The 24,870-nt window shown below is 37.5% G+C and overlaps 2 protein-coding genes across 5 annotated transcripts; both read left to right on the top strand.

Annotated features, from left to right (window-relative positions):
* The first annotated feature begins 613 nt into the window (after positions 1–613).
* Positions 614–11,154, top strand: slc13a3 (solute carrier family 13 member 3). 4 transcript variants are annotated; one of them, XM_030785667.1, is made up of 13 exons: positions 614–752; positions 2,064–2,329; positions 2,909–3,072; positions 3,939–3,957; positions 4,216–4,398; positions 5,037–5,162; positions 5,471–5,563; positions 5,736–5,840; positions 7,519–7,616; positions 8,879–8,991; positions 9,157–9,318; positions 10,371–10,508; positions 10,605–11,154. In XM_030785667.1, exons 1-13 carry the CDS (start codon positions 642–644, stop codon positions 10,770–10,772), a joined length of 1,746 nt encoding a protein of 581 aa, XP_030641527.1. In that variant the 5' UTR covers positions 614–641; the 3' UTR covers positions 10,773–11,154. The 4 variants fall into 4 exon arrangements, with proteins under 4 accessions (XP_030641527.1, XP_030641525.1, XP_030641524.1 ...); XM_030785665.1 differs by having other exon boundaries at positions 3,894–3,957; positions 4,219–4,398; XM_030785664.1 differs by having other exon boundaries at positions 3,894–3,957.
* On the top strand, positions 10,811–22,506 carry ocstamp (osteoclast stimulatory transmembrane protein). Its single transcript, XM_030785200.1, has 5 exons — positions 10,811–10,849; positions 14,302–14,350; positions 20,068–21,077; positions 21,454–21,669; positions 22,498–22,506. The coding sequence occupies exons 1-5, from the start codon at positions 10,811–10,813 to the stop codon at positions 22,504–22,506; spliced, it is 1,323 nt and encodes a 440-aa protein (XP_030641060.1).
* The last annotated feature ends 2,364 nt before the right edge of the window (positions 22,507–24,870 follow it).

Genomic DNA, 24,870 nt, shown 5'->3' with positions numbered 1-24,870 from the left:
TCTGTATATGCTGTAGCTAATAAAGTCTTATCTTATCAGGACAAGGCCATAAAAATTACTCCCACACATTGTGTTCTGAGACTAAAGTTACTTGAAAATCGGGATTAGTGAATACAGACCTGAATGTATAGAGATTTTACTCACTTAAACATCTGATGATTTATACAAATTGAATTAACCTCAAATATATATCCTTGAAACAACTATTTTAGTTTCTTGTGTTTAGACCTGTCTTGCTCTCCATTCATTTCACTTTTTCAGATGAGTAGCCTATCTTTCAGTCTGGGTCAACATAACACAACAAAGTTGGTGAACAATACAGTGCCCTGTGAAGGGAAAGGATTTGTTTGGAATTAATGCTACTTCTCAAATGTGACTCATTACTTTGATGAAGCTGCAAGCACGGGAAAAAAGTGTTTACACCACTGAAGATACCCCTAACTGTCAAAGCTAGTTTTTCGGAAGAAGACGAATGTCCTTCAACATGTGGAATTACGTACTAAGAGTTAACCTGTAAACGAATAGTTAATCTTCTCCCGGGGTGCTAAAACAACAAAGAAAGTGTGATAAAGTTGAAAGGGGGCTTAAATATTCTGAATCGCACTGCCGCACATCTAAAAGGGAATCCGCTTCGTTTCGATATGGAAGCACTGAACGTTTTCTCAAAGAAACTCTGGTGCGTGCGTAAACAACTCATCCTTTTCCTGACACCGCTTCTTCTGCTTCCGTTGCTATTCGTTTTACCGGTAAAGGTGGGTGGGTTTTTTTATTTATTTAATTTACCCCGTATCTTGAGGGGAGGGGTCATTTCTACTACTTCTGAAATACAACAATTTGTAATAAATTATGTTATATCAGGTACAGATTTTTCCATATATTGCACAAGATATTGCGTGCAGATTTATTTCTTAACCGTCATGTGTGCAAAGTTTTGCTTTTCTTTTTTAGGGTAGCCCCACTTCCAAACGAACCAATAAAAACTTCGAGAAATTTTAAATAAGTTAACACAAATCAACATAGTTTATTAAAAGAGATTTACTGAGTTCAGAGCAAAAATAGGCGACTCCGAGGCTGTCTGTTTGAGGATCTCACTTTATGATTAGTTTTTGTGATCTAAGGACTGCCGGAGAAGCAGATTTGACAGTGTGGAAGCTTGTGAAAAGAGTAAGGTTTGCGTACAAAGGAGGAGTAAATGCTGTATCATTCCATAGAGCAAGTACAGTATCTTTCCCCATTGCTTTGTAAAACGAGTTTCATCTTTGTGTGTTTTGCCATTCTGCAGGTCTACATTTAATGCTTGCTGTTATAAAATCTCTTAACACTGTTTTGATGTATTCTCGATGTAAGGTCGTGTCAGTGTTGATATCACAGCTGTCGATTTTTAATGTAAGAGCACGCGTCAGTTTTTGGTACCACAGCTGTTAAATGTTTTGAGTGTTTGTTGTAATAATCCAATGCCTTGGCACTAGTTCAAAAAAAGCAGTAGAATTTATTTATTCGGACTGGGGATACTCTGATAAACCATGTGATGCTCTTTGGTCCTCTTTGATCTTAAAAAAAACCCCAAAACCGCAGGTTCCCCTTTTAAATATTGCTCAGTGCTTTGCAGAGTTCACGTAGTCCAGGAGTAGCTTAGAAAGGTCAGAGTTCATTCCCTGTCTGGTCTTCATTTAAAGTATAGATAAGAGAGTTGTTTGACTTCATTTACTGATGCATGTTGAATAAATGTTGCTTGTATTTTAAAAAGGTACATAAACAAGGACACGTGGAAGTTCTCAAAAATGAAACATATTTAGTTTCAATAAGAATAATGTTTTATCTTAGGTGAGTTTAGCTAAGATAACCAACAACCAAGAGCCTGACATATGAGGACATTCACACACCAAAAAAGATCCACTAGATGCTACTGTAAGGACAAAGACAATCTAACTTCAATTATTAAAGTCCCTTTAGGTCAAATATTGACCCATGTATCCATGCATCCATCCTGCCAGCCAGCAAGCTAGCCAGTCAGCTATCCAGCCATTCATCCATCCACTTATAGGCTCTCGTCTCTCTTTCAGGAAGGGAAATGTCTCTATGTGGTTCTTCTTATGGCTGTATTTTGGTGCACGGAAGCGCTTCCACTGGCTGTCACCGCCATGCTACCTGTCTGCCTTTTCCCCACCATGGGCATTCTTCCCTCCAAAAAAGTCTGCCCCCAGTACTTTTTGGAGACCAATTTCCTCTTCTTAAGTGGTCTGGTGATGGCTTCGGCCATTGAGGAATGGGGACTGCACCGCAGGATCGCTCTGAAGGTGCTAAAGATTGTAGGCGTGAAGCCTGCCTGGTGAGTAGTTGATGCTCGTGAGTCACTGAGCTTATGTACATATTAAACATGATAAAGAGTCATGCTGATGCTGTTTCGAGGGAAAGATGGCAGGGGGTACATTCACACTGCCTCATGTTCTTATGTAAGACACATATCACTGTCAGCTAAGAAACACTAGGGTAGACACAATCTGAGCTCTGTATCAAGAACACTTCAGATAGATGAAGATTTTTTGCTGTTTTTACTGTCGTTGTTGTTGTTATTGCTGTTGTTGTTGTTGTTGTTGTCTTTGATATTGTTGTTGCTGCTGTTGTTGGTCCAGGGATTTCAAAGGATTTTAGTACTACTCTTCACTGAGAGATCAATCTTTATGATGCTATTATCTTAATATGGTGTAACAAATGTCCTGTGAAAGACATCCATCGAATTGACTGGACTGTACATCACTATTACACTCTGTGCAGAGAATTCATAATTAAATGTAACACATGCTTTATGCCCTCGCCAAGTATAAACTGTATTTAAAAAAAAAAAAAAAAATCAACAGGCTGGTAGTTTGGTTTGTGACCATGAGTGACATGGTTGTGTTCTATCTAGGCTGATTTTAGGGATGATGATCACTACATCCTTCCTGTCCATGTGGCTCAGTAACACAGCCACCACTGCCATGATGCTGCCCATTGCAAATGCCATTCTGGAGAGTCTTTTTGGAGACCTGCAGACCCTGAAAGAGAACTGCAAAGTCAAGGAGGATCCTGAGGGTGAGGTCAAAAATAGGTCTCTTTCATGGAACAAACTTGAATTTTCTTTTTCCTAATGTTAGAAAAGAGAAAAAATGTTTTGTTTTTTTTAATTTTTGTTGATATGCAGTAACAGAGTAAATTAAGATATACTTTAATGCATGATGGAAGAGCAGTTGAATGCTAAAGAAAGCAATTTCTTTTAGAGATTTGAAATGGTTTTCTGCTTTTTTTTTCTTTTGAAGATTGAGCAAAGTAAGATGTACTATTTCGTTGTCCTTTTCACATGTGAAAGCAAAATACATTAACCAAGATATGAACTTTGACCAACCATTTTTTCCCAACTCATCTTTGTCTCAGTTGTCTTCACAGGCTATTAAATATTAAAGGATATGTTAGATAAGTTTGGAAACTCACACTCTATTACACATGATTGCAAGTCCTGTTCAAAGCCGCATTTTAAAAAATTCCTTGCACCATATAAACATGGCATTTCTGAGCAGATTTTTAATAATCTGTTATAATTATGAAAAAAAAATCAAATTTATGGAACTACCCAGTGTTCAGCAAAAATATGGCATGTGTAAAATAATGTTTTGAAAAATAATTATGATAATTATGAATTGTGTCATACACAATTTCATGACAAAAGCAATACATAACAATTACTATTTTCCCAGTAGTCATCAGGTATAAGTGACTTCTTTAGAAAAATAGCACACATTCTGAAGACTATATGTTCAGCACAATTATTTTAAGTGTCATCATCTGAAGATCTCTCATATGTAGAAATTTTTTGTTGGTCAGACCATCTTCCATTTTGCATTTATATCCCCTGTTAGGTCAATCTCAAGTAAAGATGCATGTTCTTCCCTCTGAAAAACAAGTACTGACAGTGGAAGACAGGTAGGAAAGCAATTGTTCAATTTATTACCCATCTGTACCACATCACTACCTTAAATGAGTTTCCCCAGCCATTTGAGCAAATGCATTGGATAAGATTATAGATGTGAAGATATATAGATATTTTTTGATGGACTGATCCAAGACACATGTACATATACATAAAATATAACTGTTGTAGGATCATGATCATGTGTTTTCAGTTTCATGAAGGTCAATTCATTTAATTTTATTTTCGTTTCATTTCACTCTTAATCCCAGTAGGCTTGATGGTGTAGAGCGACCTGACCAGAGGAGTCCTGAGGAGATCCGGAAAGAGGCAGAGTACCAGATGAAGGTGTGGAAAGGATTCCTCATTTGTATACCTTATGCAGCCAGCATCGGTGGGACAGCAACACTAACTGGAACTGCACCCAACCTCATTCTTGTCGGTCAGCTGAAGAGGTAGTCACTTTTTGAATAAAGACATGATCACAAGATCAAACATTGTAAATTCTTCATTACTTTTCCATTCCTCTATTTGGAAACCTCTGTTTTTTGACATTCATTAAGCAAACACTAATCATTGAGCAGTCACACAAGGGTAAAGAGTTCAGCGAGTCAGGAGAGAGTAAAGGAAAGGTCAAAAACTAGACGAAAAAAAGGTTTGTTAGGTTTCTCATTTACTCACAAAGTACTCAAGCCTGGTTGTGTGGTTGTCACATTATTAATTCAAATGTAAAGTACTATATACACTCTGGTATCAAAAAAAGAAATTCTAAACCATTTCTAAAGGTATATATAGGATGTATCCAGTATTTCCCCACTTGTAAATGAATCCAGTCAAAAAGACCAATGATCACACAGTCTGAACAATATATAGTTCTGTTTTAAAAAAAAAAAGGGACCATGTTGACATACACAGTCGTCGCTGTATTGGCTGTTAGAGTCTCAACTATGTCACTCATCATCACGTTTTCATTTAGAGGTCTTTTGTGCTGCTCCGTTATTAGGTTTCAACATATTTTCAAGTGAAAATTTTAGATATTGTTGATTTCATCTTTGTTTTTTGTTTGTTTGTTTGTTTGTTTACTTTTTTTTAGCTACTTCCCAGAGTGTGATCTCATCAATTTTGGCTCATGGTTTATCTTTGCCTTCCCTCTCATGGTCATTTTCCTATTTGTGGGGTGGATATGGATCGCTCTTCTTTACGGAGGACTCAACACGAGGTTAGGCCAGGTCTTCAGTATGATAATGACAAGAAGAGACCACACCAAATACGTACTATGAGGAAACTTTTGTGACCTGTAAAGATTATACTATATTCAGAGTTGTAGTGATCTTCACTACAGTGACTGCAGGAAAATCTTTAGTTTAAGTTAACTGTTGGTATGTGCCAAACTTCTAACATGACTAATGCATAGGAACCCTGACCTCTGGTGAACAGAGGCTAGATGAAGGTTTTGGGTCTTTTGTTAATGCTAAACCTCAAATGTTGATCATGTCTCGTGATCTCCCTATCACATGTCCTTTTCAGATTATGCATAAACAAACATGATGAACGAGAAGCTGCAGAGGCCAAAGCCAAGGCAGTCATTGATGAGAACTACAAAAAACTTGGACCCATCAAGTAAAGATGCAAATGAAGTTTTTTTTTAATGTATTTCTTTCTTTCTTTAATTTCACTTCATTTGTCTATTCATTTCACATAAACATTGTTGTGTCTGTTTATTTTCTGATGCATCATTTTTTATAAGTCTGCAATTATGTAGGTTTTTTACTTTCTCCATTTTCCTGTCCAGTTTTGCAGAGGGATCCATCTCGTTCCTTTTCATTTTATTTGCTGTTCTACTTTTCACAAGAGATCCCAAATTTGTGACTGGTTGGGCCATACTTTTCAACAAAGGGTAAGACAGACAGTTGATTAGAAACCATTGACTGCCTACTAGTGTATAACAACCAATGAATTCAAAAATAATATCTATTGTTTGTTTGGCTCCCTGGATTCACCTTTTGAAACATTTCGAACATTTATTTCAAGTCATTTTAAATCCCCTTATAATCTTGTACTGTTAAGGGCATTATAAAGATTAATCTTTCTTGTGATCACTTCACTATTTCTTGGCCTATTACACAAAATGTGTCTTTCCAAAGGAATTTCATAGTTCTGTTTTAATGAGTAAATGTGAAAGTGTGTCCCAATCCTGGTTTTAAAGTAAAAGTTCACACCGAGGCTAAGACAGTTTTTTTCTTTGCTTATGCCTTAAATGTAAAAAGTATAGTAGAACTTCAAAAAAATCAATGACTTGTTGAAGAAAGTACCAAGAATGGTCACGGCTTCCATCAGTAGACTTTCGCCCACAGAACACCAATCACACTAATACTAGGAGACAGAGCTATGTAAAAAAAAAACAGGATGTCTAAACCATCCCATCCTCAATACCGGTTCTTCCAGTGAGATGACCTTTATGTGTCTGCAGGGTGTCTACTCTATGCATTTCAAGCTTGATGGGTCCACATCACTGAAAAACAGTGGGCGAAAAACATTTCACTGTAACTAATTTCCATTTGCCACGATGAACATTTTTCCTGACGTGTATTGAAAGTTGTAAGTGATTTAAAAGAGCTGTTGATAATAATTTCCAGGATCATGACACTTTCCTGTTGCACTAACTCAGGGCATTTTTTGGCCTTCCTGTTTGGTTACATGAATTTTCGTAATTTCATTACACAAACACAACTGGCTTCTTTGCTACACCTTCTTTGAATACAAAAGATGACACGAAAGATACATTCTGGTTTGAATCAAACCAGTTTTGGGGTTGATATATATTCTCAGTTTTTATATGTTCCCTTAATGTATTGTCTAGAGATTTCAAAATGTACACAGCAGTGTTTCCATTAACTGTGCTTGTGTGCATCAGTTTGTCTAACTATGTCATATTTTATGAGATAGAGGATACAGAATCTGATATTGATGGTTCTATTTCAAGCTGCACTTGCTTCCCTGGCCAATGAAGGTATGACTTCATTAAGAGTGTGTTCACTTAGTATTAGAAGTAGTACAAAACAAGGAATGAAGCAGTTAGCCAAAGTTTAAATCCGCCCAAACCAGCCAGCAGGGGATTCAGCTGAGGAAACACTGCTGCTTGGAAAATAATGCTTAATTTGTTTTGAAAAACTCAGGGGCAGAAATAGATGAACTGGAACTAAAAGTTCTGGAACTGAATAAAAACATCCAATGAAAATGAAAATGAAAATACTTCCAGACTATTTTTACACTATAATTAAATGGATATCTTGTGTGTTTTTATTCAGCCTGAGGAGTTTATCCTGTTGCCCTGAAGGCACTGCACCCAGTTACTCTGAAGCTTATGTGACTTTAACACATCTGTATATTTATAGTTACATCTGAATTATAAAGCTGTTTGTTACTATTTTATATATGTCTTTTTTGTCACTCAGATCGCCTGTGTACCTTATTTCATGTATTTCTGAAGGCATATATCTCTCAGTGTAATGAACTGAGATCTAATGGTTTAATGTTTGTAAATGAATAAATCAATTGCCGTCTTTCATTTGCAGGTATGTGTCTGATGCAGTCACCGGTGTGATCATCATTTCTATACTTTTCTTTTTTCCCTCTGAGTGCCCGTCTCTCCGATGGTGGACTAACCGTCAGGGTGAGTGCCTGAATCTCTTTTGTTCTGAAGAACTGTAGAGCTGTTGAAGAACTGTAGAGCTCTTGAAGACCTGTAGAACTGTTGAAGAACTGCAGAACTGGTTCTCAGCTGTAGTCCTGGGGACTCACAAATTGCCACTTTTTAGCTCTAGCCTACCAGTATTGCACCTGATTCAACTCAACGGCTGTTTACTTAGCCCATGACCTCATGACATATGTGCCCTGAGAGTGCCTTAGCCAAAAGGTGCAATTTAAGAGGTCACCAGGACTGGAGCCAAGAATATGAGCTATAAAGTATCTGCCTGTATGTGTTAATGTAACAGTGAGGTAAACATCGCTTGAAACCTCTCGATCAATCTCTAGAAACTGGTCACTAAACACATGACAAATTTGAGAGACCATAGAGCATGAGGAATTAAAATATGCAGTTAGTGGTATTGAGTTTAAGCTCTAAAATCACATTCACCAGCGAGATTTACAGTCCTCTGCATACTTCTCTAAATTTAAAAGCTCACAGCTGGTTTTGAATTCAAAAAGACTACACTCAGTTGAACACATTTGCAAACTTATCGTGGAGGAGAATCAGTGAATTTATAGTACCTTAAAAGCATCTAGTTAGTAGCACAGTTATTTTGGTACTCACAGCTCAGTGTGACAGATTTTTGTGTGTGTGTGTGTGTGTGTGTGCTGACCAGTGCTTGGTTATTTTCTATACTGCAATGAAAATGACAGACTTTGCCCATGTAGTTAGTTGGTTAATGTGGTAAGCTGTTGCCAGCTGCTGTTGTGAAGTACAGTAAATAAGCTGAAGAATGTTAATGACTTAGCTTAGGTTGTCTGAGAGGTGTCCCACTGGGAAAAGAGACTGTGGGCCCACTGTTTGTGTGATTACACTAATCTCTCAAAAATCTCTTTCTCACACTCTCTCTCTCTCTCTCTCTCTCTCTCTCTCTCTCTCTCTCTCTGCAAGGCATTGTGCCATGTAGATTTACACAATCAACAAATGGTTAAACGTGTGGTTAGATTTACATAGTTCTCAAAAATTCTAAATCCTGAGTTTAATCTCTAAAATCCATTTAAAATATGTTAGAATTATAGTCAAGGTTGTTTGAAGTCAAGGACAGTGGAATTGTACAGCTGACGTTTTTGTGTTCTAATGAAGTTTTTCACTCATTTTTAACAAGGTTAACAAACTAAGACAATCTCAATGAAAATTAAAAGTCATGATGGAATGCAATTCAACAAATGTCTTGTGAACAACAGCATCCAACACTCCATACGTCCCATTGTTATCATGGAAGAAAGCCCAGCAGTGTGTGCCCTGGAATATCATTCTGCTGCTGGGAGGAGGTTTCGCCATGGCTAAAGGCTGCGAGGTACGAACTCGACTGAAGTTCAGTGGACTTGGTCCTTTTGGTCAAATTTCATTCACGGAGTGAGGCATCAGAATGGTTCAAGATTGCTTCGTAATGCTATTTGCAAAAAAGGAAATGATGTTTTAAAAGAACACTGCATTTCCTCTCTCCTCTGTGTTAATGAAGGAGTCTGGGTTAGCCTCATGGATTGGTGGTCACCTCCAGCCCCTGGCTCAGGTACCGCCCGCAGTGGCAGTCATACTGATTGTGGCGTTCCTGGCCTGCTTCACTGAATTTGCCAGCAACACTGCCACCATCATCATCTTCCTCCCAGTCATTGCTGAACTGGTGAGATCAAAGAGCATCTACCAGCACCCATTAGTCCATTGTTTTATATCTTTCATCAATGTGGAGTTACAGAAGTTTCTGGGCAATTGTCTGGGTGTGGTTTTTTCCCCCCAAAGATTCATCAGAAAACTTCTGTATGGAAATTTTCTGCTTGGCATTTCAGAGTATAAAATATTCCAAAATAATAGCAATCCCTTTGGAGCTTTGAAGGAGATAAGCAGTCCACATAGTTCTCCCTAGAGTAGATTCATCCTAATCATAAAAAAGGCTAAGCAGTGTTTTCTAGAAAAGGATTCACCCCATCTGAAGTCCACAGCTTCTCTATTGCCCAGTGTGCATGGCCACAGGTTGTTGTACTGTGTACTAAATGAATAGTGTCTCTGAGCATTGGCAAGGACAGGTTCACAAGGACATATGACATCTGATAGTGTTCATAGTACAATTCTTGTCTAAACTGTTAAATTATGGGAGGACTGGGATCTCCAGGCAATGGACTATGGCTCTTTAGCACTACTGGTTCTAAATTTACCTTTCCCCAATTGGATCCGATCCCTTTGTTTACTTGTACTTCAGTAGATAAGAAGAGTCACCTGAGGACCAAAGGAAAAGTAAATAGACCCTCAAGCTAAATGAGAGATAAAAAGTGTTTGTGTGCCTTCTGATCATTACTTAACAGCATATGGCCCATTGCTGAGCTCTTTGCTAAACGCAGTACATGTGGAATCCCTTGGTGACCTAAAATTCAACCATAACAGCTGAATTCGCAAAGACACCATTTGGATTTTAAGAAGATGTTATGGCCTTTAAATTCCCAAAAGTGAAGGTTTTAAGATGGGCTAAAATGCTGCTAAAATTACATTTTTATTCAAGAGCGACAAAAGTATTCATTCTGAATAGCTTTCTTTGACTTCCTCAGAGACTTTCAGAAGCTGTATTGCTCTTATAGAAATGTGTATTGTGCACTCTGAGCTAAATGTATCAACATTTTGGAAGTTAAATTCAGCATTCCCAGTGATTTTGTATTAACAGACAGGCGATTTTTGTATTGACAGGCGATACGAGTGAAGGTGAATCCTCTTTACTTCATGATCCCAGCCACCACAGGCTGCTCCTTCGCCTTTATGCTGCCCGTCTCCACTCCTCCCAACTCCATCGCTTTTGCTTCAGGACACCTCATGGTCAAAGACATGGTAAATGGAGGGAAAGACATGTGAAAACAGTATGTAAAATATTTTAAGAAATTGTGTGGTTTTCCGTCAGTATGCCTGAGATGCTTCTCTTTGCAGGTGAAGACTGGCTTCGTCATGAACCTATTGGGTATCATGTGTGTGTCGCTGGCCATGAACACTTGGGCCATGCAAATGTTTGAACTCCACACGTATCCAGACTGGGCTCATCCTCTTAACACCACCTCCACCCAGGCCACTCTGCCACCCCTGAACAGTACAGGATAGAGAGGAGAGAGACTTCACACCTCCCTGTAGATGCAATAATGGAGTACGGTCCACCAAACCCTGCACTCTTCATTTGGGTAGCTGAATGTTACAACCAAAAAAAAAAAGAAAAAAAAAAAGAGGAAAAGTACAGTACGTATTTTCTTCATTCATTTATTTTGTATGTGAGGTAGAATAATTCTTAGTGCAAATGGAACCACTGGCAGTTCTAGGCATTGCTGATGGTTCTGTGTAGGAGTTATTAGGGCAAGTTTATGGAAGGCTCTCAAATGTACTGTAAGTTGTTCAAATTCTATTGAAGGCATTGAGGTAAAAAATATTTTGAGCAAAGAACTTGATCGATGGAAGAACCACTGTATCTACGAAAATTATAATATAATATAATGTAATATATAATAATGTAATATAATAATGTGAGTGTGATATAGTATGTGATATGGGTTTCCTTGCTGTATAGTACTATAAAATATGACTGTCACTTGTTTTCTCTTGTTTGTCAGTCAAGACATTCAGTTCTCTAGGATCAGAGGAGTCCACGCTGACATTCTGATATAGTTAGCATGAACCCTTTCCCGATCTTAGAGAACTTACTCTCTCAGTGTTGTGCCTGATAAGCATGCTAATGAAGGAAGCACTTGGTTCCTAAAATGTCTTTGTTATCCATTGAAATAATACTTTAATAATTAAAAAAAAATAACAACCAAAAAAAAAAAAAACTAAAAAATCGAACGTTTCTTAAGATACATTATTTTTCCATGGATGGTGGCTTACAGAGATTTGACAACATTTGGCTTCATGCAAGAATCACTCGTATGAGGAGACCAGATGTTAAATGGCTCCTGTGAGTCATTTAAATGAATTTGCCATATTCAATCATTTCCTCATATTTAGATTTTTTTTTATAGTTACAAACAAAATTTACAAGTGGAGCACACGTATTTCATTACTTTGAAGGAATTTTGAGTTTGCATAGCCTATATAAATCACATTCCATAATTTACTATACTTTTTAGACACTGTTCACTGCTTGACAGTGATGTCTGACTGTTTTACTTTGCTGATCGATTTATAATTCACAATTTATTAATATAACAATGTTATTAACTTTTTAAATTGGCTTTTAAGGCTATTTTAAAAAAGTACACTAACAATGTCAGCTTTCCAAACTGACAGTGGAACATCATATATTTTGACAAGCATTTTCCTGTCCCTCTTTGACTGAGAGTTCCCCTGTCGACAGTCACACATTGCCTTGCTTTGGTCAAACTTTTTTTTTTTTTAATCCAATTTCATATCAAACTATTTCTTCTGTGACGGTACGGACCAGTGCGTTTACAATGCTTGTAATTTTCCAGTCTATGCCTTTAACAGATCCCTTAATGCCATGAATGATTCTGACCTCTGAAAACAAGACTTTAATCTCTGAACATGTTAAGTTCTTTATACTCTTGGATGCCATTTTATGAATGACGTTAGAAGCGTTTGATGAATACAAAGTTTGATTTTTCAGTGTAATGAAACGCTGACCTTTTCCCATCACAGGTCTTTTTCCATTCCAGCTTTAGGTTCTTAAAATCCATCCTGCTCAGATTATATATGCTTTCTAAAGGATTATGTCACTGGGGTTAATGTAACACTTTGACCTGTCAACATTTCTCTATATTGTGTTTTACTTGGAAATTTTATTTCTTCTTTTTCATTTTAGCTTTTCTAACTTCTTTTAGCCTTCGACACGTCACTTCACACATTTCATAAGGACTCACTATATTTTTGAATAACCGTCTCTCCTGAAATGAAAGGTTATACTGCTGTAGGTACAAAGTACTGTTTCTACATGAAGACAGCTTGGACTGTGATTTAGTGTTGTCCACTGAATGTATCATTTCTGGAGACCAGTGCCATCTAGTGTATTGAACAGAAACTTCATGATTAGATGTCTTGCCATAAGGAATTTTTTGTGTTTGTTTAATGTAATTGGAGGTGATCACTCCGTCAGATCTCCATTATAAAAGCTCTTGATTTTATATATGAAGGTAATACAATTATTCTGTATAGAAGTTTGGTATTAATTCTTTTGTTTATTAGTTGTTTACGCTGCTATTTGGCTATTCCACTGGGCTTGTTTTAGACACATACACAGATATATCTCTTTAGGAGTTTTTCCTTCCCCTGAGAAAAAACTTCTGAGCTTTTCCAGGATACAGTTTTTTGGATGGTAGCTTACAGAGATTTGACCACCTTGTGTTGTGTCAGCGAATACTGTGGAATTAACCGTATCTTTAGCAGTTATTTTTTTTGGTAAATGTGGAAGCATAAAGCCTTTTTGCTTCAAGCAAGGATAAGTAGTCTGTTAGAACATTCCAAAAGACCAGCATACATTACAAAAACATTTAATTATCATTTAATGTTTTGATTCAAAGGTAATAGACTTTCCATGTATGCATATTTGTGTGTGTGTGTGTGTGAGGGCCATGTGTGTGGAAAAATGCTTTTAACAGAAGATACAATTCACAAAAAAATGTTTCTTAGTACTCATTGCTCATGTTAGGGTTAGACGCTTTTGTTTCAGCCACATAGAAGCATAGTAAGACAAACTTTTGTGTAGGTGAGTGAGTAAGAGAGGGAGATAGACAGAGAGGTAGAAAGAGAGGGGTATCACAATACTACAAGTGTACATCCACATATACCTCACCAGTGTGGGAGAAGATTTTGCCAACGTACATGGTATATTAAAGCACATAACAGAGATGAGAGGTACAGTTCTAATTTTATTGTCATTTTGTTGTTACTCTTTTCTAAGGGTGTTTTTTTAATCCAGACAGAACAATGTTTTCACTTTAGAGTGTCCAGTGTTCTTTTCTGTTTTCACCAATCAATAACTCTAGGACATGTTTCAAGGGTCAACAGACATGACAGAGTTAATGATGAACTAGTGCTTTTACCTTATTAAGGGTCATGAGACATGTTAAGAAGTAACCAACAAACCTCACCCTGACATGGCACTTTTTTTTTTTTTGGGAATGTGCAGACAAATCAATTTACATAATTCTGTTAAGGCTTGCTTGGTTTGAAGATTATGGGTCTTTGAGAATATACAAATTTATGTGAATGTACTTAGTAATGCCCATCAAAACTAAAGGATATTAAACGTATACAAATAAAACTATGTCTTCTTTTTGGTTTGTTAAAGTCACTGTAAAAAGTGTTTCTGCATAGAAGTCAATTGCACTAAATTAAAATATAAAGATTTACTCAATTAAATTTTGCAATTAAATTTTAAATTAAACTGTTCAAGAAACATAAATTCTACTACCATATTCCTAAAGCAACATGTTCTCTAAAATGTACTCAAGTTTTCCGAGTTTAAGCAAGGACATACAGTAAGGTGAACTAGGTTTAACCAAATGTCTGTCAGACAAGCTAAATTAGTTCGCAAGCTAAGTTAGCTAGGAAATTATCCAACAAAGCATATCTAACCTCACATATAACTAGGGTTTTAACTTATATAGTTTTCTCTTGTCTCATTAAGGTAATTTTAGCAACCCACTTAGAAATGTATGTCATTTCACACTGCTATTTGCTTTCCCGTTTGAGTTAAACGCTAGAGTAACATTAACTTAGTGATGTTGGGGGAGAGGGAATGTCCTTTGCAAGCTGGCTGAGGGCGCCCATTGTCAGAACTGCAAACAATGAAGTAAAAAACCAAAAAACAGGGAAATGTTGGCAATGCTAACATATTCATCAGCTTAATGTTCGGAACAGTTTTGTTGATGTCTGCAAGGCATGTCTGTTGTTTTTTACCTAGTTAGGTCACTAGGTTCAGACGAAACTCCTTACGGTTGCTTTAATTTTACACTGTAAATCCAAATGTTCATATAACTTAATTCTACTGAGTTGCGTAAACTTAATGTCCTTATAAATTCTACTGACGTCAAAATTTTGAGTTCTTATAACACATAATCCAATTTTGAGTCATGTAAACTAAAAACTTTTGATTAATTTCAAATCACTTTTGGATTATGAACTCCAGAATAATAAGTCACTATAGCCGTTTCTCAATATGCATTCTTCTCTGTATTTGCGTTCTCATGGACTTGTGAAACGTCATCAGTCACGGCCTAGGTACTGTTCCAATTCGGATCTAACCAAGTACAGATCAAATACCCGGATGTGCCCTCGATTTATGTGTTTTATCAAGAATGCGTCAGGATGTGACTTGTGTGGACTTAGATAGTCCAGTTTCCCAGAATGCATTTCACACAAAGTGGTGGCAATGGCGGCAGAGGAACTAGCGCATATCTCAGTCCCTCAAGGATTTCACAGGCCTTTTTTGGGATTGTTGTGGCCTAAAATGCCTGATTTTGCAGCAGCTTTTCTAAAAAATTTGCGATGCATGTTGCGATGCCCTTGGGCGTTTTTTGCAATGAAATTGCAAGAGCAAGTGAAAATTGCAAAAATAGTTGCGATTTTTTTTTCTTTTGAATTGTAATTGAATCTGTCACCAGAGTTTGCCCCACTGAAGTAGTTCGCAACAGTACTACTTCCCGCTTGTAGCCAAGACTTATGTTTGGCTGTCTTTTATGTCAGCATTTCTACCATGCGCGACCAAGAATGTACTCCTGCAGTGTGTGCAGAATGCAGCATTTTCGTTGCCGGCTACTTCATGAAGAAACGGGTGGCCTTCTGGGGGTTTTAGAAAGGACCGACTTTCTCTTCGGCATGATGCTAACCGTTAGCATACTGACAGATTCTGTCAGACAGAGCCACAAATGTCATAGCAACAACTTTGACAACAACACATTGATTGACTGACACACATACAGACAAATCACTGTTGAATTCAGACACGTGGTGCATTGTTGTTATTTTTTTATTGGGTTAGGTAATCAGGACTGGGATAGAACATGATAAACGTGTATGTAAGCGCTGAAAGTGCTGAAGTATGGCATTATAATTATTATTTTAATTTGGGTGAAAACAGACAACTTGGTAGTGAATGTTGAAAACCAGGACATTTTAGTGTTTTACAGATATTTGTTGGGACTTGGGACACCTCGCTTGAAACCGGGACGATCCCTGACAAACCGGGGTGTCTGGTCACCGTTTCTTTAGCAGTTATTTTTGTGGGTAAATGTGAGACATTCGTGTCGCACCTCTCTGCATCTTCACAACATAAAACAAGTGAGTTTGGTGACGTATGGCTCAGCGGTTTGCGCAAGGCACTGCTATGGTCGGTGAAATTCCCGGAAAAGCTACGATGATTGGTCAGATTTGCAGAAAAGTTGCAATGATTGGACAAAATTGCAAGGGCGTGCAGAATTCACAGGGATTGGTTGAATTTGCGTTAATTGTTGTGATCGCGACATTGTGAAATCCTGGAGGGACTGATATCTGTAAGTTTCGTATTATGACTGTTGTTTGGCCACCAAGTGCAGTTTTAAAGATTTTTCAGGCGAGAAAATCATCTTTCACATTTCAAACATGGGTTGATAAATATAGCACCTCCTTTAAATGTTCTGAGATGTGACATCTGCTAGCTGACCAAGCTAGCTCTAGCCATCAGCTCTCTAGAGCCGAGCTGAGCTGTGATGTCAGCAAGGACGCTGCTGTTCCAAATGCAGATTGAGCTCACTGCATCCCCCCGTCACCCTGTCATCAGGAATCTGGACTCCCAAGCTCAACTTGCTAAGTCCGAACTCCCAAGAACAGGAGTCAATACTTGACGTATTCTGTATAGCTTAAAATTTTGGAGTTCCAACATCCAAGGTTAGCGCTGTGGTGCATTATGGGGCACCCCCACTTGCATTCGACCTAGCGAACCATCTACAGTGATTGAAAAGAGTTTTTAAAAAGGAGAACAGTCACTACAGTCGTCATTACAATTACTTTGCATTTGGTGCAGTGCTTCGCTGACAAGTCAATAGTGCGAAGGTATCATCTGTGAGATAATGACTTAATGCCTCTAAATCAGAATCTCGCCAAGATGCTATTATTTTAACCTGGTCTCGGATAGCCAGTGTCTCGTCTCGAAGATCCCAATGTGGTGAGCTGTCCATGTCTAAGAGAGTGCGTGGGTGAAAAAAGCAATCATTATACTTGAAAAGCACAAGTTAACCAACTCAAATTTTCTTGGTGAACTAGTTGCATCAACTTGATAATTCTGGCTTTTGATAGGTTCTAGTTGCCCTGAGTTAAATAAAAGGACGTATTCAATAATGGCATGTATGTTCGTTAAACCAAGCAGCAAGTTGCCTTAATGTTTTTTAAGTTGGTTCCACACTTTTTACAGTGTTCTACTGGTGTACAACAATCACTTGTCTATGTGAGTAACATGAATCAGTGTAAGAACAGACCTGAAGCCAGTGGCGTGCGGTGGGTTTCTCACTTAGGCAAGCAGAAGTCAGCCCCCCCTTTCCTTTCTGCACATACAACTTTGTTCAATCTGGTAAAAATGCTATTAAAATTGTCTAGTGGATGACAGTCTCTACCAATGGACCATTTCAGTCGTTTTACCGCCCTGCAGGACATACACAACAGATCTCAGAACAGGGCAAGCAATTTCAAGAGCGCTTGCCTTTCCTATGTTTCTGATGTTGGCTGTCTGACATCAACTGTAGAAAGTTCAGTGGAAACGTTGCTAAAAGTAGCATGCTACTACGTACGGTCACAATACACAAGCACGAGTGTGCTCTTTCAAACTTTTAATGCAAAAATTGATGCCAGGACAGGGCAAGAGATTTTAAAACCACTTGCCTTCACCAATTTTTCAATCGGACCCATGACGTCAGCTCAACAGACCCGCTGTTGAGTTTAACAAGCTGTAGGCAAGCACAGCTTATTCTCAGCAGAAAAGCACAGCGAAACGGGGCAGAAACGCCACAAGAGGGCAGTGTGTGGGTTGTGGGAGAAATGTATTAAAGTATACGGTAGTAGATTGTGTATTGTACATATACATAGTAAATTACCACCCTTAAGCGATATGCTTTTGATATTTATTTTCGCACTAGAAAGTTAAGCAAGCAGTGCTTGCCTTGCTTGCCTTGATGGCACTGCCTGAAACCAAAAAGTAAGAGGAATAATGAAACTGGTTTTGTAACTAGAAGGTTCACTGCTTATGTGCCCTTGGATAAGGCCATAAATCTCCAGCATGCTCCACATTTCTGTGGTATTGATCGTCAATGATCACTCTAAAGCGCTTTATTTAAATAAGGGATTTTTTGAATAAGGAGTATGAAATGGAAACAACATTCACACTCTGACTCAACAGTTGAGAAATTTTCTTTAACTTGAGCCAAAAAAAAAAAAAAGGAAAAAAAATCTGAAGAGTGAGTCAATTTGTAATGTACTAATAATATAATAATCTGTGGTAATCTCACTGAATGACAAACGTTGTCTTGGTTGCCTGGGGAGGCAGTTTACAAAAGGGATTAGGAAGTGTTTTTTTTTTTTTAACTTAATTTTTCAGGGCAGGAACTTTCTGTGGCATTGGGCCTGTGGCTGTGTCATATGTTCTGACGTCTCTCAAGGTTTCTGTAAGATTACTTGATGTGAAAGAGAAGCCACAGTGAGGTAACCTCGATTACCAGGACTGATGATAGTGCAGGAACAAAGAACCGTAAAGCAGAAATATCATCATCTGTCATGGAGGGCACCACAAAATGCAGACAAAGTTTTTGCTGACACTTTAGAAAATGAAAAAGGAACGGAGTTGCTGTTGTTTGGAAATATTTGTTGGTTTCAGAATGCACTGAAATGTTCGCTTGAGTTCTCTTTATGACTGTGGTTTAAAAGTTTTTTAACCTGAAAACTGAAACAGTAAAAAACAGGAACAAGCTGTTAAAAAGTATTAAAATTATTAAAATATTAATAGCATTGCACATAAAAACTGTACTAAAGTGGGGAACTTTATCTACATTATCTACATTAAATTGTGTACTGTTTTAACAGTGTACTGGTTAATTGGCTTGCAATTTAAAACCCAATTTTCCATAAAATCTAAAACTAAATACACACACACACACACACACACACACACACATAGAGAGAGACACACACACACACACACACATACATACATACATACATACATACATACATACATACATACATACATAACTTACATACAAACATAAGCAAACAAACAAACAAAGAGACAAATACTCACACACAATCCGTGGGATCTCATTTCTTTGACAGTGTTCTTAGTCATTTCTACACCAAGCGGTGTGCTTCCTTAAATGGTGTTTTGTTTGCTCATGTGATGACCTGTGTATGGGTGTATGTGTGAGTGTATGTGACGGGGCACATGTTTATTTTCTGCGTCTGTTGAAGAGGAAATGGAAATCACCCCCAATGAACAGCTGACAAGTCATGTTGATAAATTCTCCTGTGACTGTGAGTCTAAATTTTCTTTGCCACGTTGAGGACCTCATCCTCACATGTTCAGGCATCAGTGCCAGTTTACTGATGTGAAGAAAATGAGGAGTATGAGAAAAATAACCCAATTTCATCTTTTAGTCAGGTACGTGTTGTGTATAGATAAGTTCTGTAATTGAAACGGATGACTGAAAGTTTTTGTGAACGCTATAGTTGCACTTACAGATAATAAAGCTATTGCCGCTCTCAGGTACATATTGTGATTCAAGGTATTCTGTTAAAATAATCTGTTTTAAGGACAATGCAAATATGTAACACAAATACTCTGGCTGGTTAGTGCTTGGTGATTTGTTTTTCTTTTTTTGTATGTGTATTGTGTATGTATAGTGTACCTGTAATGATTTTAGCTATGTATTGTCAATGATTGCTTCTACATTTAACTGTATGTGCGTTCCCGTTCATGTTATTTTCTCCATTATTAACTTGTATAATGATCTGAACAAATAGTCATTTTGGGATGATATTCAAATCTATTGAACAATTTGATGTACTGGAATCCACAATTTTTATATATTTTGTTTTAGCATTTAAATTATTTACATGCAGAAAGTATGCATAACAGGAATTACTCAAAGATAGATTTATTCTTTAACCAGCATCTGTCTGATCATTCTGTGATTTCCTTTCAATGGTCACATAAGATTAGAAGAAGTCTGATCAAATCAGTGCGGAGCATCACAAGTCCAACCCCCACGTTCTGGTCCAGTACAATAAAGTCAGATTTTCTTATGTTATTGGAATGCAAGATTGCACAGCGTTACTACACACTCTGACAATAATGTGCTAAAAATATCAAAATGCCGCTTGAGACTGTTTGATTATATGACAGAATGTCCCTCTCCTTTTCTTTTTTTGTGTACTTATAGGGCCTCCGTGAGAAAAAGCTTGGGGTATTTATGGTTATCTTACTCCAAGCCTAAGCCACAGAGTACAGGAGAACTACTGACCCTTATCGTCCTATGTTTCATCATTGCTGTAGTTACCGATGTCCTACTTTTCTCCTGGATGTCGGGGGCCCTTCAGTACGACAGACAAAAATCTACCATTGCCGCTGTGATCTACTTTGTGACTGTCTTCCCTCTTTCCATCTTAGTTCACCCCTTACGTTGCTCGTTCACCTTGATGTTACCCAGTTTATGCACCAGTCAAGGGCGAAAACTCATTCTCTCCGCCTGCATAACGATGGTGGTGTTAAACGTCTTGCCCAGTATGGCTTCCAATGTCAGTGCCTTTATGCACATTCTGAAATGCAATTCAGAGAACCTGGCCAAAAGTCTCATCGACTCCTCCGACTTACTCAACAGGGTCAAAACCGATGTCATCTCGGAGACGACCAAAGTCGACCAGGCGCAAGGCAACTTTGTGCAAAAGATGAGGCATTTTGATCAGTCCATTGATGTTAATTTGACAGAAGTCAAAAAGAAGTTTGTAACCGTAAGCAAACGTTTCGAGGAAATGTTTTCCCAAGAAAAGCATTTCATGGAGGAAATGAAATTGTTGTCAAGCCGAATCCTGGCTCTCATTTTTGTCCTTTACTTATTTTTTGTATCAGTCAACTATTTGAAATCATACTTGACATCAGCCAAGTTCGACAATGTTTACATTACTGGTCAACTTAGGAAGGTAGCCACCTCAAATGGGATCCAGATTGAAGAGGAAAATTTGGAAAATGAACTGAAGTCTACCAGCTATAAAATGACAAAACAGGAGCTGTGGAGATGTTTAGTTCCCACCCTGCTTATCCTTTTGTACTGTGCTGTGACTTTCTCTCTGGTTTTTCTGGATTATCTAGTATACTCTCTAGTAAAACAAAGTATACACCTTCTGGACATCCCTCCCACAACAGTTAATATCAATATCCAGTACACGGTATGTTTTATTACTTGTTCTATCTGATAAGACCTCACAAAAGATTAAAAAAATAAAAAGAATAATATGAACCCCAGAGTTCTTGAATAGCCTTGTATTACTGTATGTCGAAACTGGACAGAGAGTGAAGAACACAGTATTGAACATTTAACACAATACATCAAGCAGTTGACTCTGTAACAGTGTTTTCCAATGGAGAAACAATTAACTGAATATTTCTCTTTCTTTCTTTTTTTTCAAATAGGTATCATACTATTTTCATATTGCCTGTCTTTTTATTCAACGTGGCTGTGGTGAGAAAACTGTGGTGAACCATAACAGAGTTTATAATTTCACCGCTGGCTCTCAGACAGAACCGTGTTCTGTGAATCCAAAGGAACCCAATGCAGAGGTGGTGCTTTTGTTGGCCTGCCTCTACTTGCTGAGCTTCATCATGACCCTCCTGGAAGTCTATGCCAGGCGCCTCCGAAGAAAGGTCGCCTCTGGATTCTTCCAAAACCAAGAGGAGAAGAGGATAGAATACCTGTACAAGAAAATTCTAGCCAGGCGATCTACGAGGCGCCAGGGCATTTACTCTATAGAAACTCAACAGGTTGGTAAAGAGCTCAATAAAGTAGACAGCGAGAACATTCACAAGGAAAACTCAGATAAGACACACTTGAACAATTATGCACTTATTGTAAGTCGCTTTGGCTAAAAGCGTCTGCCAAATACCAAATTGTAAATTGTAAATATGGATTCATAAAATAGGTTTTCGGTGTCTTTTGTTTAAGATTGTGAAAGTATGGACTACGAACAATACAAAAGGCAAATAACAAAATCCAGTTTGTGGCTCATCTTACAAGTCTGAATTTCCTTTCTACTTGAGCACGAATTAGCTGGAACAACATTACATTTCTGAAATTCCCTATTTCTCTGATCTATCTGAACATTTTCTTGGCTGCAAATCATGTACCCTAGCTCATTTGATTTTATTTATATGTCTAATAATATAAGCCATATACAGGCAAACTGTTTGCTTCCCTGTATATAGCTTATATTATTATATATTATTATTAAATTGATTCTCCATTACTCTCCCTGTATGTAGCTTTATATTTTTTTTTTATAATATAATTTTATAATATAATTTTATACTAATGTATAGCGATACGTTTGCACAGTTGTCGGAGTTGTTGCAGTTCATTTCAGTGCCGTTGTACTTGTACAATCAAGCACATGACAAATAAATCTCTTGAATCTTGAAAATATATAATATATAATATATATATTGTGGCAGCATAATCACTGACCACATTTGCTTTTCACTGTGACAAGAGTAGACATTATATTGTCATGTCTCCATTTATCCACTTGATGTCACCAGTATGATTTGGGACAATTTTAAGATGTGGTCATTTTAAGCTGTGGTCATTTGCAGCTTTCATGATGATGTGTGTTTATGGCAATGCAGTGAGTCCAGACAAATAATTTAAATGATTTTGATCTTGTGAATGAGATCAGAATTATTCCTTTTTTTATTTCTTTATTTAACATCACGAAGAATCTATGATCTATGATTTCATTCCTCTCACTGGTCATAATAGAGCAAGTCAGAAAACAGCAAAACAAAAATCAAGACAGAGATAGAATTAGCTTATGCAAAATTGTTTTCCACGAGAAGACCTAACAGACCCGGTGAAATACTCTCTCTCTCTCTCTCTCTCTCTCTCTCTCCCTCTCCCTCTTTCACTCTCTCTTTTTCTCTACCTCTCTGTCTCTTTCTCTATTTCCCTCTCTCTCTATCTTACCTTACAATACTAGTCCTTTTCCCACGAGACACTTCAAAAAAGCATCTGGATGTGAGACACTGGTTTCAAGTCCTCTGAGACCCAGGTGTGTTATTTCTGTTCCTTCTGGGATCTGAAATAGAATGTGCAGTCATCTATTTTTAGTTTTGCCACCTCAGTTCAAGTTCTGAATATATATATATATATATATATATATATATATATATATATATATATATATATATGTATATATATATATATATATATTTTTTTTTTTAAATACAGTTTTTGTGAAGACTCATCAGCTTTGTTATAAAAACTGGAGATGCTTTTGATTTATTTGATCATGATCCAGGCTTAATTTCCCTTTTTAGCTGCAGAGTTTAATTTGTTTAATTTCTTTAAATATGATATATTTTTATAGCATCTGACCTGGTGTCAGCAGGTAACACAGCCTGTTTATTTTTTCTGATGATGCATAGAAACAAAATGCACAAACAAATTCATAAATAAAACACCATAATGACTATTTTAAATAAAGCTCACAATTACAAAAAACAAAAAGTTTAGCTGAGCAATCCATCAGCTGTGTTCAAAACAATTATAAACTGCTAAAATTATTATGAGAAGAGATGAAAATATCATTTATCTCTGAATCATTCTAATATTTTACATTGGCATTTCTTACTCTAAAAACACAGATGCACAATTGAGCTTGGTGATCAAATTGGCTATTAATTTTTAAAGCAGGAGGCAGCTCAGTGGCAAATTGTGCATGAAAACACCTGTCATCAGCATAGGGAACATATTTGAGAATGAATTTTCATGAGTGCTTTGAAGCACCCATCATCCCAAACCCCCTTACTCAGTGGCACATGGACTACATTGCATCAGACATAATAAAATATTTCCTCTTTTTGCTACCGTGTGTTTCAGATATGATCTGAGTTTTCCATCGATGTTATACAAACACTATATCTCTGTATCTCATATACCATTACTACGAACTTCATAACCAGCTATTCAACCCACTTCAAATCACATACATGGCTGGAGGGAAGGGAATTGAGTTTTGTAAGCCAGGAAAGTCTTTGATGCACAATGTGAATAATTTGCGACGAGGACGAAGCGAAAATACGAGTTTGACATGGGAACATTGCTGGCAGAAGCATCCAGAGGCATTGTATTTGTGAAAGAAACATCAGTCTTGTGAGAGACAGACGCAAGGGAAAGAGAATTGACATGAGAGTGTAGCGAGTAATGTGAAGCAATAGTGAATTCAGAACTAGCCTTTCAAGTTCAAGTAGAGCAGGAAATCAAAGGCTTGTAAAGTGCAGCAGACACAACACAGGCAAGTTACAAACATAGTCAGATATGGTACCATACCATAGAAGTAAAACTGTGTTGGCTAAACTGTGAAGGTCAGGAGACGAGCAAAAGAACCTCCAGTAAAAGGAAATTAGCGGAGCGGAAAGTTAATAAAGTTCAGGGGGAAGAGCTGAGAAATGCAAACAAGAGCAATAATACACTCCCAGGAGGTATGTTCTGATCAATGGGTTCATGCACAACACCATTTTACGCCATTTGAACTTTTATTGAAAGGGCCACCCCACCCCCCCACCCTTTGCAGACCTGAAATAATCTATGACATTTTGAGCCAGAATGGAGTAAATCGGGATTCAAAGACAAATGACTCAACGCTCCGTGTGTCAGACAGTAATGCTCCTCCCTGCTGATTTGCTTTCACTAAAATTCCTTTGATGTCAGAGCAAAATTTAAAAGAAAGAAAAAAAAAAAAAATGAACAACCCTCTCAATGGAAAATATTGCGTATCTGTGGATTTCTGACCAGTGGATTCCAGCAGCTGTTCAATGACTGTAGTTTCAAACAGAGTTTTTTTTTGTTTTTTTTTTCTGAAGAAAAAAATTGCAAGGAGACGGATGATGGGCAAAAGATGCGAGACATCTGGGCTTTAAGTTAAGATGTTTAGCTGAAAAAGACACCCTGATCAACCCCTTTGAAAA

This window comes from Chanos chanos, chromosome 9, assembly GCF_902362185.1.
Source record: "Chanos chanos chromosome 9, fChaCha1.1, whole genome shotgun sequence".
Lineage (NCBI taxonomy): Eukaryota > Metazoa > Chordata > Actinopteri > Gonorynchiformes > Chanidae > Chanos > Chanos chanos.
This window is presented reverse-complemented; position numbering and strand designations above follow the sequence as displayed.

Excerpts from the sequence above, each read along its gene's own strand:
- slc13a3 (XM_030785664.1), top strand. The coding sequence starts at position 642 with ATGGAAGCACTGAACGTTTTCTCAAAGAAACTCTGGTGCGTGCGTAAA. Across the intron at positions 2,330-2,908 it reads GTAGGCGTGAAGCCTGCCTG|GCTGATTTTAGGGATGATGA; the intron begins GTGAGTAGTTGA and ends TGTTCTATCTAG. Across the intron at positions 5,564-5,735 it reads AAAAAACTTGGACCCATCAA|TTTTGCAGAGGGATCCATCT; the intron begins GTAAAGATGCAA and ends TTTCCTGTCCAG.
- ocstamp (XM_030785200.1), top strand. The coding sequence starts at position 10,811 with ATGGAGTACGGTCCACCAAACCCTGCACTCTTCATTTGG. Across the intron at positions 10,850-14,301 it reads ACCCTGCACTCTTCATTTGG|GTAATTTTAGCAACCCACTT; the intron begins GTAGCTGAATGT and ends TGTCTCATTAAG. Across the intron at positions 21,078-21,453 it reads ATATCAATATCCAGTACACG|GAACCCAATGCAGAGGTGGT; the intron begins GTATGTTTTATT and ends GTGAATCCAAAG.